The 15,785-nt window shown below is 40.1% G+C and overlaps 1 protein-coding gene across 2 annotated transcripts in view; it reads left to right on the top strand.

Annotated features, from left to right (window-relative positions):
* The window catches only part of Gpat3 (glycerol-3-phosphate acyltransferase 3), a 53,691-nt gene extending 40,605 nt beyond the window's left edge, over positions 1-13,086 (top strand). Inside the window, exons 7-13 of one of the 2 annotated variants that reach the window (XM_087199308.1) lie at positions 1,322-1,415; positions 4,386-4,501; positions 6,583-6,638; positions 7,248-7,333; positions 7,859-7,987; positions 8,471-8,550; positions 11,830-13,086. In XM_087199308.1, the coding sequence (XP_087055434.1) occupies positions 1,322-1,415; positions 4,386-4,501; positions 6,583-6,638; positions 7,248-7,333; positions 7,859-7,987; positions 8,471-8,550; positions 11,830-11,941 (673 nt within the window). In that variant the 3' untranslated portion in view covers positions 11,942-13,086. The remainder of the gene's footprint in view (positions 1-1,321; positions 1,416-4,385; positions 4,502-6,582; positions 6,639-7,247; positions 7,334-7,858; positions 7,988-8,470; positions 8,551-11,829) is intronic. The other variant, NM_001310300.1, reaches the window with a different exon arrangement.
* The last annotated feature ends 2,699 nt before the right edge of the window (positions 13,087-15,785 follow it).

The raw sequence follows: 15,785 nt of genomic DNA, 5'->3' as shown, positions 1-15,785 counted from the left end.
ACTGTTACTGTTTTAGGTACTTATCATAACATGCTGTGCTTTTCATCCTTTAAAGCATAATCCTACTTATATAAAAGAGTTTACTGTAAAACAGTGTGCTGCTATGCCAGTGGTAGCCTCATGTATCTCGTGTTTAACTGCCTATTTGGATAATACCAAGGGGCTATCACAGATGATTGACATATACTTTTTCAGTTTGCACTTAGAAGTCAGCACTCTGTGTGGTATTTTGTGATACACATAGATGAAATTGCCTAATAACATATTTCTCAGATTATATTTCCATCACATTTCATGTGACTGTATTGAAATTTAAATTAAAAAAAAAATTGGCCTATGTGGAGTCTACTCGCTAACCAGAATTTTTTTTTTCCAGACCACTATTTGTTCAATGTTAGTTTTGAAAATCTTTTTAAAACAAATCACATCCTCTGATGTCTTGTTAATGCTTGAGATTGTTTTAAAATTATTTGGAAAAATATTTAAGTACTTTTCAGTTTTGTTTTGGTTGAGTTCTACTATATTTGAATATTATTATAGTTTTTTTCCCCTTTGCATTGTTTTTCTTTGAATAATTTTAATTTTTGTATATGTGTGTGTTTGATAATGAAGTTATACATTTTAAAATTAAAAAAAAAAGTTCTAGGAAGCCAAGCATCAATTACAGCACTTGGGAGGCTGAGGCAGGAAGATCACCATGAGTTCGAGGCCATCTTGGTCTACATAGTGAGTTCAAGATCAGCCTGAACTATATAGTGAGACCTTGTCTCAAAAAAACCCAAGAAAGGGCTGGTGATTTAGCTTAGCGGTGCCGCTGCCTGCCTTGCAAGCATAAGATCCCGAGTTCGATCGCCGATACCAAAAAAAAAAGTCAAGAAAAAGGTCTAGGAAAAATATTTCTTTTTTGCTGAGTGGGTCTTTCTGTCTCATTTGTATAAGGGAAACATTTTTATCCTTTGGCTTCACCATGTGTTAACAACTTAAAAGGACCCTTAAAATTTTTAAATCATGGTTTTGCTGTTGGACTATGAGTTCTGAAATAGAGTAGAAGGTGATCAGCAGAAGTGTGTAGAGAAAACACTTTATTGGGATAAAGTAGATAGAGGAGTTCATAACTTACTAGAGAAATACTTCTGGTTTCAAGGAGAATATGCTCAAGCTGTTGTGAACTTGGGCCGCTTCACTATGTGGGCCCAAGCAAAGCTATTTTGCTTTATTGGTGTCAAGTTCTGGTTTAGCTCAGGGGCAGAGATGAGCAAACTATTTTCCATCCCAGGGCCACTGAACAAGATTTTGTTTTTGTCATTGTTTGTGATTGCAGGCAGTACCGGCCCCAGAAGGGAGGCATTTGTGTTGCCAACCACACTTCTCCGATCGATGTTTTGATCTTGACAACAGATGGATGCTATGCGATGGTAAGAATGGCTCATTGATAGTTTGAGCAATTGTGTGTTTTATGAATTGCTCAAATTTTAACGTATCTTGACTATTCAGAAAGTTTCATATTAGAAATTTAAGTTATAGGGCTGGGGATTTAGCTCAGTGGTTCCCCACCACCTGCCTCACAAGTGCAAGGTCAATTTCGATCCCTGGTACCAAAAAGAAAGAAAGAAAGAAAGAAAGAAAGAAAGAAAGAAAGAAAGAAATTTAGGTTATACTGTTGTAGCTATGTGAGTTATGTAATATATTTATGTGAGAAGCAAGTAGGGAAATTAAAATTGCCATTATATATGGCAGTAAAAAATTAACTTACTGAAATGTAGACACACTAGAATTGATGGTGCTTTGTAAAATTGATTCCATTTTTGCTTTTAAAATCCCTGCCAATATTTAATTACACTTTGCAAGATTAGAACCTTCCTCCTTAGAGCAACACAGATCCCCTGCCTGTCCATTATTCTCTCTTCCTTCAGAGAGAGACACACAGTGAAAAACATCTGGCTCTTTAATGAGGCTTTGGGAAGAAAGGCAGATATTGATGCCTTGCTAACAGCCTCAAAAATAAAGAAAAGCAAACAAAACCAACAAACCCTAAAGCCTACAGTAAAAGCAAACCTCCAAAGCAGGAACCACATTCTGGCATTGTTTTTTAAATTTCTGCTTTTTATTGCTCTGATGTATTTGCCAAGATTTCCCGTTTCTCCTTTAAGTGTCAGTGAATTCTGGACAATAATGGAAGGTGTCCTTTCCTGCACAGTGGCTCTGTGTCCCATGTGGGTCTGTGGGTACAGAGATTGGACAGGGTCCTGGGGGTCTTTTCCTGTTCTCATTTTGGTGGGTTGGGCTTCAAGGGGAGCACATGAGTTTTATTTCCCTGGTACTCTGTAGTAATGGGCAGTCTGGTCTGGTGGTCTTCATTTTTAAAGTTTAGAAATGTTTTCAAGCTGTAATAAGGAGAATATTCCATAAGACATCCACACCCCGTTTTCCGGGCTCACCTGTTGGTATTGTGTTGCCTCATTTTCTTTATGGCTTGTGTTCTTGTGCTGGTTCTTTTTGTCTCTCTACATAAAACTGTGTGTAACACATTTGTATTTTTAATATATTTATATTTAATGTTTATATTGGAGATCTGAATTATACCAATACATCCAGTTAGTAGGGTTCTTTCTTTTCTTTTTTTTGGTATCAGGGATCAAACTTAGGACCTTGCACTTGTGAGGCAGACGTGGTGCCACTGAGCTAAATCCTTGGTTCAGTAGGGTTTTTTCTTAGTTTCCCTGAGTCAATGTTTATATCTTATCTTTTTTTTTTTTGGTACTGGGGATTGAACTCAGGTCCTTGCACTTGCGAGGCAGGCGACAGAACCACTGAGCTAAATCCCCGGCCCCATATATCTTATCTTTTTTCACAACGAAAAGCCTATTTCCCAAATGATATCAGTATACTCATTTTCTCAATCTTGTAATACATCTAAATTGTTTCAGAGTTGCTTCACCTGTTTAATATTTAAAAAACAAATGCAAGTCAGGCAAGGTGGTGCACACCTGTAAACTTGGCACCCTAGAAGGCTGAAGCTGGAGGATTATAAGTTTAAGCTTCATCTGGGCAACTTAGTGACTTAGTGAGATTCTGTCTAAAATGAAAAATAAAAAAGGGATGGGATGTAGCTTAGTGCAAAGCCTGGGTTCAGTACCCAGTACTACAAACAAACAGAAAACCCAAGTTCAGGGTGTTTTGCAGTTTTTGCTGTCTTATCCAAGATGGTGTGTGGTCAGACACAGTGTTTGTAAGTTTCTTGGATTTTCTGCTCTTCCTTCAGACTTGTTCTTATATTTGAGATACAGTTGGGTTCACTTCAGCTCACTTTTAGTTTATTGTCATCCTGGTGGTTTTAATTTTACTTTTTGAATATGTAGATGATTCACATGCTTCCAAATCAAAAAAAGTATACTCATGGAAATGCCACTCCCATGTCCAGTCTACCCTGTTCCTTTTTGTTCTTGTAGGTTCCCAACTTCAGTGATTTGGTTTATCCTTTCTATATTTCTTTTTGTAGAAATAAGCAAATGCATATGTGTTACTTCCCCTTTAGTCTTACCTACAAGGTAAGATCCTTATTTGTTCTTTGGCCTTTTTCACTTACCTTCTCCAGCAAGTCGCTCTTTATCAGTCATAGAGATAAATCTTGCTGAATAGCATTCCACTGTAGTATGTACCTTATTCATTCACTTCCCTGTATTTGTCCATTTACATAGTTTCTAATATTTTACAATGATAAGTACAACAATGGTTAATAACCTTGTGTGTATATATTTGCATATATTTTGTTGAAGGTATATCTTCAGGGTAAATTCCTAGAAGGGAAATTATTGAAATGAGGGATAGGTGCATATATGATCTTACTAGATGTTGCCAATTTCCTTCCGCTGGTATTATGATCCTCTCTCCTTTTCCTCAAGCGGTGTGTGAAAGGGCCTATCTCCAGTGGCCTTGAATCTGGGTGTATTGTCAAACCGATAAATAGCTGTGAATGTGATGGGTTTGAAATGGCATTTCAGTGTAGTTTTAATTTGCATTATTCTAATCTTGACTAAGTTGAAGTGCTTCTAGTTTTTAAAGTTAGTGAGTAGTTTGTGTGCCCATGGAAGCTAAAGCTCAATGGTGCTACTAAAGAGCACCATTTGCTTACATTTAGCCTTTCAAGTCCTTTGGTCAGACTTAGGATTTAAGTCTTTAGAAGGAAGCCAGTCTTATCTCCAGGTGGGTATAGGAATTAACTTACTTTTTTTTGGTACTAGGGATCAAACTCAGGACCTTGTGCTTGCGAGGCAGGCTGCAGAACCACTAGCTAAATCCCTGGCCCAAACTGTTACTTTTTTTAAAAAGCCTTTTTTGGGTTGCTGTGCTTTTACATTTTTCTCTTTTTCTCCTGGTTCTTCTAGGTTGGCCAGGTTCATGGTGGCCTGATGGGAATTATTCAGAGAGCCATGGTCAAGGCGTGTCCTCATGTCTGGTTTGAGCGCTCAGAAATGAAGGATCGGCACCTGGTTACAAAGAGGTAGGACTGAGGTTACCAAGTATTCATTGAGCTAGCATGGAAGCTGATAAATTTGGGCCTTTGGCCAGAGCGGGCAGGGCCCTGTTACACAATAAAACCAGAACATACAGAGTGCTAGTTATAGTTAGATTTTTTTTCTGAAGAGTCACTCAGCAAGATTTTAAAGAGTTCTGTACTCACAGTGGGATACATGAAGAGATTAGAAGGCTCATAGAATCTACATTGCTGTGGCTTAGGTGTAGTTCAGACAGTGGACTTTCAAAGTTGTCATGTTGGAGGCTGAATAATTTGATAACTCTTTGCTGAATAAATAGATGTTTGATTAAGCTCAGCTGAATAACCACTGTCATTAAAGTCCAGCTGCAGCCAGAGCTCATAATCTTGTGTCAGTCAGCTTTCTGTCTCCATGACAAAATACTGGAGACAATTGCTTACTAAAAGAAGGGGCTTTCTCTCCTGGCTCCTGGTTTCAGAGGTTTCAGTCCATGTCTAGTGCAGTTCAGAAGGCTGCTTGGCACAGTGCATTATGGCAGGGGCCCTATTCACTTCATGGGGGCCAGGAAGCAGGAGAGCAGGGGACCCAGGGTTTCAATAAGACTCTCAGTTGCAGCCTCTAGTGGCTGAACTTCCAGTTGGCCCCCACAACAAGCCTCTGACACCTGGCCTGTCGGGAACACACACCCATGCTATAGCAGATTTCTATGGAAAGGGAGGAGGAGGAACATCAGGGCTTGGGAAGAGGTGAGCTACCAGGGACTTCTGCTGAGAAACAGCTTTTTGCTTTGCTTTAACTGGAGGCACTCTGGTCATTGTTTCTATAAATACATGGTAGCCCAGGCTATTTTATTTATTTATTTGTTTGTTTATTTTATTTTTTATTTTTGCATTCTAGGAATTGAACCCACGGCCTTTGGACTGAGCTTCATTTCTAGTCCTTTTTCTTTTCTTTCTTTCTTTTTTTTTCTTTTGAGACAGAGTCTCACTAAGTTGCTAAGATGCCCAGTTTGGGCTCAAACTTGAGATCCTCTTGGCTCAGCTCCCAGAAAAGTACTTGTTGAAATCTGCTTCAGGTTGGACTCTGTTCCCTCTCTTGAGATTACTTAGCAGTGGGATACTCTGGCAGCTGCCATCTATTACTTTACCAACTTCCGGTGAGCAGTGAGTTGCAGTTGGGTCTAGCCACAAGGAGAACAGGCCTTAGTGTTATCAATAGCTTCTTTTAGAAGTGGCTCACCAATTAAACATATTCCAGGTTCTTCTCATCTTGAACAAAGAATTGAATGAGATAAGCCAAAAACGTTGCCAAAAGTTTATTTGAAAAGTGGAAGTGAGGGAGAAACGGGCTCTGCAGAGCAAACTTGGGCTGAAAAAGAGAGGAAAAGAGAAGCAATAAAAGTACTCCCTGGGAGTGGAAGACACAGGGTGGGCTACTGTGAAGGGTCACGACAATGTCTCCCTTGTGGTGTCTACCTGGTCTCTTTATGCCATCCATATCTCGTGGGAACCCATAAGAAGTTCTACATACTGAGTCCTAAGAGATTGCATTGTGTAGATCATGGGATCCCTCCACACCTCTCTTTCCAGCCAGTCTAAGCCACACCCCATCTCCTATCTCACTGGCCCTGAAGAAAAGTTTCTTCCTGACTGTCTGGTGTGTTTCCTGGGCAGTTCATCCTGACTCACTTAAGGACTCTCCTGCTCACTGGCCAGAACACAGACAGGTGCAACATTGAATGCCCGCATGCCTCAGATGAGGAAGTACTGTACAAGCACATGGCAAGGGACACAAAGCTCACGTGTGTTGGTCGGGAGCTCAGGTCACTTGGTTGGCTAGGATGCTTTGTAAGAGTAAGCTGAAGACACTGAAAGTCACTTTCAAATTAGAGCAATTGAAAGAGTGCAGATCTCTTTCCTTTCAAAGAAAGGAGACAACTTGAGTTTACTTCCCTCACTTATCTCTCGCTGCTTCTCTCCTTATTGCTTTGCAGTTGTATTTGTGCTCGTTGAGTATAAGGAATATGAGAAAGGACTGCAGTCCATTTTTTTTTTTAAATAAAGTTTTGATGCATTTTCCTTCACAGACTAAAAGAACATATTGCTGATAAGAAAAAATTACCCATATTAATCTTCCCTGAAGGTAAGAATGGAAACCACTGCCCACTGAGAGGTAGCACAAACAGCAAATCATTGAAAGCTAGTGGAGGGCTGGGGATTTAGCTCAATGGTTCTGCCGCCTGCCTCACAAGCTCACCGTCCTGAGTTTGATCCCCAGTACCCCCCCCCCCCCCCCCGCACCAAATGCGAGTAGAGTAGAGTGGCTATGGGGCTAGCCTTCTTGGTCCAGGTCTCTCCTGTCCTGTAGAAATGGGACAGGACAATTGGAACCTTCTCTGAGCGATTAATTTCCTGTTCACTATTGAGATTTGATGGACATCATGGTACCTTTTTGATTTTAAGTCATTTTTGAGTAATGAACTTAGAAAGGTATTGTCTGTGGCTTTTTAAAGGTTGTATTGTAAATATATTGTCATCTGTTTTGACAAAATTATTCCCATAAAGTGTTTAGTAGTAGAGTGCAGTTTGTTACTAAATTTGTTTAGAATTATTGTATTGCTCCTTGAGCAAGATTTAATTTGTGAAATGGTAGTAAAATGCCTTAATTTTTCTATTTTACATTATTTTACAAAAGTGATTTCTTTTTAAATAAAAAAAAAATGACTTGCTCCCCTACTTCTGTTCCCTTCAGGGACCTGCATCAACAATACTTCAGTCATGATGTTTAAAAAGGGAAGCTTTGAGATTGGAGGAACCATACACCCTGTTGCAATTAAGGTAAAACATTTTTAAAAGGCACTGGATTGGTGATGATATTTTTGTTGTAATTATAAATTTAAAATTTGCAGGAATGAGGGACACTTGCATGCTCTATTCAGATGCTGTACTAGTTCTTTATGTTTTGACCCATTTGCTTTTTCATTCTTTCTCTTTCTCCCCTCTCTTTCCCTCTCCTTCAAGTAGTGGGTGGTTGTATACCAGGGGTTGGTTATATTAAGTAGTAAGAATGTAGTCATAAGCAAAACACTTACTGTCCCTCCTTTCCAGTACTGGCCTTCTAGTTATTTGTAGACAGATATTTACTAGTTGCATAAATAACCCTCATATTGCAATGCTCTGGGGATCTATTTAGAAAAGCAGTTGTTACTAGTTAGAGGAGTTAGCTGGCCTAATTTACTTTTTGTGATCAATTCTGTCAAAAAGAAGTGAAGCCATTTGTCTTCTTTTGGGGTCTGACAGAGCTTGTGAAAGGAGCCACCACTTGGTACCTGACCAGAAGTATTTTTCTTTTCTTTTTCTCAGTATAACCCCCAGTTCGGTGATGCCTTTTGGAACAGTAGTAAATATAACATGGTGAGCTACCTGCTTCGCATGATGACCAGCTGGGCCATTGTCTGTGATGTGTGGTACATGCCACCCATGACCAGAGAGGTATTCCTCAGATCTCACCTGGGCTTTGTGCTGTAACCCTGGAACTAGAAATCTGGGCCTCTCCCTTCTTCACATCCTGCCCTTCTGCTTTCTCAACAGATAATTATTTTTTAAATAATGTATACAGTGCTGTTCAAATCAGGACGTTTTATATTGAGAGACTATTTTCCATCATAGTCTTACAATTGTTCTTGGTTTCTTGAACCTACAGATACTGTGGAACATTGTGCCTGAGCAAGATTAATAAAGAGCATAATGAAGATAGGCTTATGATAAAAAAAAATCAATACAACACTGCATTTTCTTGATAGGAGAAGTGATATTTCTTATGATTGAGAATAGAAAGCATTTGGACTAAAATTTGAATCATATTTTAAAACAAATATAAATGATAATGAAACCTTTCAAGTTTTTAAAAAAAATTCTGTATCAAAAAAAAAAATTCTGTATCCCTAATGTATAATTAATTCCTTTTTTAACCAGGAAGGAGAAGATGCTGTCCAGTTTGCAAATAGAGTTAAGTCTGCTATTGCTGTGCAAGGAGGATTGACTGAACTTCCCTGGTAAGAAGGTTTTCTGAAATACTATTCTTGGTTTATGTAAAAAAAAAAAAAATTACTGTTAACAAATGTTATTTATTGTGCTAGTTATCTGTAGGCTAAGCTGAAAGTGATAGTGGTTTATAAAAAATAACAAACACTTAAAGAAGATAGATGTTTATCTCTCTCTTAAACACGAAGCACCCAGGGTAGTGTAACATCTTAGCTATTTTTCTCTTCATCCTCAATGTGAGCCTTTACTTTATGGCCTGTGATGGGTGCTCTGACTCTGCCCAGTGTGTACAGCAAGTGGCTAGCAGGAAGGAATTTAGCAAGAAGGCCACAAGCATCTCTTCAGGAGTGCACACTGGATATTAGACATGCACTTGGGTCCATTGGCTAGTGCTGAAATAGCACAATAACAGCCAATGGCAAAGGACCCTGGGGGATGTAGTCTTTGTTCTGTGTGGCTGTGTTCTTAGCTAAAGTGTAGGGCTCTTCTACTGAAGAAGAAAGAAAGGGAGAGTGGATTTAGGGATGAGACAAGGGACTACTTACAGGCTTGTTCATATTTAACTCTAGCTATAACTATAATAAATTATAGTAGCTGTATTAAAGAAAACTTGAAATAAAGGAAGCAAGTAAAATATTTTAGTTATGAAAACTTTGACTTTCATTTTTTATTTCTTTGAGAAAGTTTGGATGTAGGTGAATATACTAGCTTGGGACGTCATAACAAATGCCATAGACTAAGTGTCATAAGCAAATGGAGATTTATTTCTCACAGTTGTGGAAGTTTGAGATTAGGATGCCACATGGCCAGTTGCTGGTGAGGGCTCTCCCCTTGCAAAGGCTGCCTTCTCCCCTGGTTCACATGACCTTTCCTTTGAGACCAAGCAAGACTTCTAGTGTCTCTTCTTCTAAGGGCACTAATCCCATGGTGAGGGCCCACCTTTATGAGCTCATCTAGCCCTAGTTTCTTTCCAAAGGCCTCATCTCCAAACAGCATTGAACAGGGGTTTGAGCTTCAACACAGGAATTTGAGTGGTACAAAAATGTTCACTCTCTAACAGTGAGGGTCACCTCTACCTACTTTATAATGACAGATTGAATCCTTGCATATATGTGGGCCTTACTTTATCAAGTGGTCACAGGACAGTCCTGTATTTCAGGTCCTATAAGTTCAATAAAATCTCTGCTTCCTTTTTTGGTATTTCAACAGTACTTTACATGAAAAGTTCTTTTGAAGCTATTGTGATTTTCTAGGATTTGCTGCCTAACTGAATCAGCAGGCAAGCAAGTAGGGCCTCAGGATTAGGGCAGAAGCCTTTAGAAGAAAGGATAGCTGGCATCTTATGCCTCTTCATACAGTGCGGGGGGGGGGCTATCAGTAAAATACTTCACCCCTTTGCTTATATTAAACACAAGGGGATCAAACTGTACAGTGAATATTTATATTTTTAAAAGTTTATTACAGTAAGAGACATGTTGGTATCAGTCTCCTCAGGATATGCTCCCTTAATTCAAACACACTGATCCCCTCATTCTTCCACTTTCTGAAGCAGTTCTGGACATCTTCTTTCCTGAGTATCTTTACGGGGTATGATCAGAAGTACAGTGAGTGCTGCTGCTGGGTGCCATCCAGTGGGAAGGCAGGGTTGTGAAAACATGACAGCACAACCATGAAAGGCAATTGATTCAGTACATGGAGGTAGCCAGTACAGTGCAACTGAAGACACTCAGGAAAGAGGACTCCAGAACTGCTTTAGAAAGTGGGAAGCATAATGGGATAAGTGTTTTTTTTTGGGGGGGGGGTGGTATTTTGGGGGGAGACTAATGGCAGTGTCTTTTACATTAATAAAATTTTTTTTCTGGTACCAGGGATCGAATTCAGGACCTTGCATTTGCCAGGCAGGTGTGGTGCCACTGAGCTAAATCCCTGGCCCTTACAGTAATGATTTTTTGAAAAAATTAGATGTTCACCATACTTTTGGATCACATCTCATGCTCTGCTTCCCGTCCTTAGTTCTCACTGTTTCAAATTCATGTAAGTGCTGTGAACAGTTCTAGGCAGCTCACTGGGATAAAGAGCCTCTCTCGATGATTCTGGGGACCTAACAAGAGTGTTTCTCATGTCATGGAAACCTCCCACAACTGACCTCATACGTAATTTGTGGAATGTGGTCTGTTCTCAGGTGGAGGACTCAGGGGCATGAGCCTTGGATTTGTCCCTCCAGTCCTGACCTTGCAGTGGTCTCAGGCAGGCGTCTGGATGGAAGTCAAGCTCTGTCCTTTTCACTAACTTGAAATCATTCGTCCCTATCAGAAAGCACTGGGTAAACATTCATCCTTGACTAGGTTAAAATTAAACAGTCACAGCACATAGTAAGCAAGTTTTCAGCCCATGCTCTGCTAGAGGTTAAAATCTAAAACACTGGAATAGTAGCGAGAGGGGCCCCAGTAGCCCAGGCTCTTGTCAGCTCCTCAGTTTATTTTTTCAAGTAGCCAGAGAGGGGGAGGCACGCAGCATCCTTAGAACCCAGACAGGTCTGCCTTGCATCACCCTGAAGGGTTCCAAGACCACAGATTCTGAATGAACACATGCTGCTTCTTAGCCACTAACTTCCAGTCAAGTGCTATTTATGATTTAATTTGTTTTATCTTCAGTCTGTTTTGCAATATGGAAGAATTTAAATACTCAAAATTTAGTGCTTTGGAAAAAAAAATTCTTGTTAAATGTGGGATTATACTTGAGTAATGATTAGCCTGTTTATTGATAAGGAATTTGGTCACACAGATATAGAATTACTATTTCTTGTGTGTATATTTTAAATTTTTCATAAGGTATTCCAGTAAGACACAGGTAGATGAAAAACCAATATTTTTTTTTTCCTTTGGGAAAAACATAGGGAAACAATCCTGGTTTTAATAATCCTTATTTAAATTCAAATGTGGAGCACAGCAACCCTAACTTCTAAAAAACACCTGAATAGAGGAGATTTTTTTTTTTTTTTGTGGTACTGAGGATTGAACTCAGGACCTTGTGCTTGCAAGGCAGGTACAGCACCACTGAGCCAAATCCCGGGCCTGATGCTATTCTTTATTTAACACCCCCCCCCCCCCCCCCCCCCCCGCCGCGCCAACCTATACTTGGTGAGTGGTAGCTCAGAGACTGAACTCTGGGTCTTCTTGCTTCCAACTCCAGTGTCCCCTTATGTGCTGTGGCGCCCTGTCACATACGTTAACATGACCTTTCTTGCATCCTACTGGGAGTATCTGATAGATGTACCTTTCCATTTCCAGGGATGGTGGGCTGAAGAGAGCAAAAGTGAAGGACACTTTTAAGGAAGAGCAGCAGAAGAATTACAGCAAGATGATTGTGGGCAATGGCACTCTCAACGTGGAATCAGACTGATGACGCCCCAGAGAGAGCTTGGCTTCCCACAGCTACCCTTAGAAATGCAGTAGTTGGGGGAGTTGTTTTATTTTAGTGTTTTCATTTGCTTTTTTGAGACAGTCAGACTGGCCTTGAACTCACTATGTATTCCAGGCTGCCCTTGAACTCATGGCGATCCTCCTGTGTCAGCCTCCAGAGTGTAGTGTTTTGTTTTTATTATTCACCTTTTCTACAGAATGATTATCTCTACCTCTTGATACCAGAGGCAGAACCTGCAGTTACCCTTTTGGACCCTAGTCATTGTTCTAGCATTAGTCCAGGGATTGTAAGGAAGTTCCCTGAGTTAGAACAGATTCTGACTTCTGTGAAAGGACGGCGTCACTGGTGATTGAATGAAGTGTTTGCACAGAAAAAAGTGCTTCTGGAGTATGTTCAGAACATGTTGATAGAGTAATTCTCAAACATTCAACCTCTGTTTTCCTAATTTACTTTCCCACACCCTTCACTGGCTTGCGGATGGAGTTCACATCCATGTGAGGTTGCCACCATCGTCATATCCAATTGCGAGGTTGACAGTGAATTTAGGAAAAAGGGCAACAATGTGGTGTCCTGCTCTGAAAGAGGAAAGGAAATGTAAATTAATTTTTATTAATGTGTTGGAAGAGAAGTACCATTTGAGATGCTTCCCCAAGGAAAAATGAGTGGCAGTAAATGAGTGTATGTGTATTTATGTGTGGGGAACTCACAGCACATTTTAGCCAGCAGTGGTGACAAAGAGCTTAGCTGTTCTTGTTTGTATGCCGAATACACTCTCTGTATATGAATTTTTTTGTTTTTTCTAACTAAACATATTTTCAAATAGAAGGAATCTTTTAAAAAATGCCATTGATTGTCTTAAACATGAATGAGGGAAGTGTGTAAAGTCGCCCTGCACCCTCCAGCCCTTTCTGGTTTTTCCTTAAACTTTCCAAGTCTCTTCAGCAGAAAAATAAGTGGTATAATTACCTTTTGGAAACTGAGCCTTAATTTTTTTTAAAGGAGGAAAGAAGTTTCCTCAACTGCAATAGCATTAGCAAAGTTTGGTAGCAATATAATGCCACTGTAACCATGTACAGAATGTAAACTATCTCACCATGGATATAAATAAATTTTATATTTTTAAATGTGTGTTGCATCATTTCCCATCCCCTCTACCTCCTTCAGGTTTTGAGTTAAATTCCTTCTTATGACAAAACAGAGATTGTTTTCATTTCAGTAACATTTAGATTCATTGGGTTGGAACACCTGGGGAGCTAGAATATTGACCACTGTTTTTTAAAATCACCCTCTCAGCCTAGCTCAGCCTAGCCTTTGGACTCCAGCCCTTTGGACCCTGCCTTGAACAAAGTCCCTGACTGGGCTATTTGAAGGTGGACCCAGACAGTTATCTATAACTGATACCTGGGCAAGCCTGTCAGAGCACCCTCCCTGCATATGCCTCTCGCTGAGACGGATGGATTGGTTTCCAAAGGAGATTTTGCACACAAGGTTCCCTCTTGGTCACCTGACTCTCTGTTCCCACCTCCCTCCTGGGTTGTTGCTTCAAGTTTGGCCCCTCCCCCAAACTATTGGGTTGATCTTTACCCCATAGTGGAGAATCAGCGTATCCACTTATGTTGAGGTGACCCATTGTCTTAGGTTTTTTTTTTGCAGGGAGAGAAGTTCCTTTTGCTTTTTGCTTTTCATATTCAATATGGCTTGAACTAATAAATCCATTTAATCAGCCCAATTCTCCAGAAAGCTGATAGAAGAGCTAATAGCTATTTTGTTTGGATATGGATTAAAGATGTCTTTCCGAGAGCACTGTGAAAGCAGTAGTGATATTGGGCATTCGCTGCTAATCTAGGGCTCCCTCACCTGGAACTTGAATCTTGTAGGTCTCTTGTACAGCTTTCAATTTGCTTGAGGAATTGCCATGTTATGAAAGCATGCTTCTGAAAAGCTAATATTGCCCAAATTTAGCTCATACTCCTTAGAACCTCCCTACCCTATTTTATATTCATGTTAGAAATATGGAGTCCAACATTTAATATTCTTGAGTCTTTGGTACAGTGCTTGTAATGAGATTTCAGAGGTAGGTGGGATTTGGCAGAAAAATCCCATGAAATACCCTTTCTCCTAACCCTTGCAGAGATTCATGAACTGGGCCTTGAGGTTGTCATTGCATGTACTGCAGCTCTGTCCTGTCTGAATTTACAGATGGCAGGCTTTAGGAATGCCAAGTTTTTGAAATACCTTGGCACAGCTAGGGCGTGGAAGAGCAGCCATTTGTGAAACAAAATAGACTCAGGGCACAGGGAACTAGTCTTGAGTGGCAGCTGGTGCAAAGGACAGCCTCTAGGAAGGTTTTCTGGCATAAACAAACCTTCCAAAGCACTGTCAGCATCTTGCTTGATTCCCCACAGTATACATAGCACTTGGGCATTATATTGATGTTTTAACATACAAGTTGGGGCTTTGTTTCTGAAATGTAGAGTTACTGAACTACCCCACCTCCTGATTGGGCAGAGTAAGGTGTGAGGGGAGGCGGGCAAGGCTGGGCCTGGATTGGTACTGGAAGTTGGGGCCCTAATATGGACCTTGACAAAAACAATGTGTGCGTTTTTTTAAACACTTGTTTCCAGTGGATTATGATAGTGTTGGGTATTATTTGTAAGAATGGTGAAAGTGATTGGATAGAGCCATAAGACATTCTGTAATTATGGCTTTAGCACTTTTTGCAGCCTTTTGCAATTGTCCAGTTCCCTTTGTTTTAATATTTACTATGAAACAAACAAAAAATACATGTACGTGAAAGTATGCAGGTACATGTCAGGAACAACAGCAAAACAAATCCCTGTAGGCTCATTACCAGACTAATAAGTAGAACATGACTGTACGGTGGAAGATCTGAAAAATCAGTTTCTTGTCCCACTTCCACTTGATGGATGTGTGGGCTGTTTGTAGCTTTGTTTAAGCATCCTTGGATGTGTCTCCCAGTGGACTTTCCCAGAAGTTTCTGTAGCTTGTAATTCACTAGGAATTAGGGTTGCTGCATGATAACATTGGCATATTCAGGGTTAGGGTAGAAACCACCAGACTTTCCCAAAAGGTTGTACCATTTTATACAACCCACCAGCAGTATGTGAGAACATTTGTCTCTACTGTGATAACGTACTTGGATCTATTATTATCATCTTATTTGTGCCTTCTCATCCATCTTTTTTTTTTTTGGTACCAGGGATTGAATTCAGGTCCTTGCACTTGCGCAGCAGCCATCGAAACCACTGAGCTAAATCCGCAGCCCTTTCTCATGCATCTTTATCACCTTTTTTCTTGCTCTTTTGAAGTTATTACTTCATTTTCTCTACATAAATTGTGGATTATTGGTCTTATTTTTATTTGTTCTGGGTTACCTTAAAAATTTCAACTTGGATGCTTACCAAATTCTAAAGTTGAAATTTTTCCTGTCTTGAATTGTACAAGGATCCTGGAAGTTGAACTCCAGCACTCTGGTCAATTTATATATTGTGGATTTAATCTATCGATGAGTTCATAGCTACATGGGCTAGGAGGTGGGACAGCCTCCCAAGTGCTGGGATTATAGGCCTGCACCACCACACCCAGCCTAGTTTATTCCTTTTAATTGCCAAGTGGTTTTAAGTCCTTAGAGGAAAGTTATTTTTCCCCCGTCACTTAGCACTAAGGTTTGACACAGCTGTTGAGCTTGCTCATATTAGAGCAAGGAGTGGGATGATTTCTGCTTTATATTTGCACAGAGGATGGAGCCCTTTGTGTTTTCCCAACCTCAGGGCAGGCCGTCAACTCCAGGCCTTTAGTTTTG

The sequence above is a fragment of the Heterocephalus glaber genome, unplaced genomic scaffold, assembly GCF_053883595.1.
Source record: "Heterocephalus glaber isolate CG9 unplaced genomic scaffold, H.glaber_assembly_v1.0 deba00001698, whole genome shotgun sequence".
Classification (NCBI taxonomy): domain Eukaryota; kingdom Metazoa; phylum Chordata; class Mammalia; order Rodentia; family Bathyergidae; genus Heterocephalus; species Heterocephalus glaber.
This window is presented reverse-complemented; position numbering and strand designations above follow the sequence as displayed.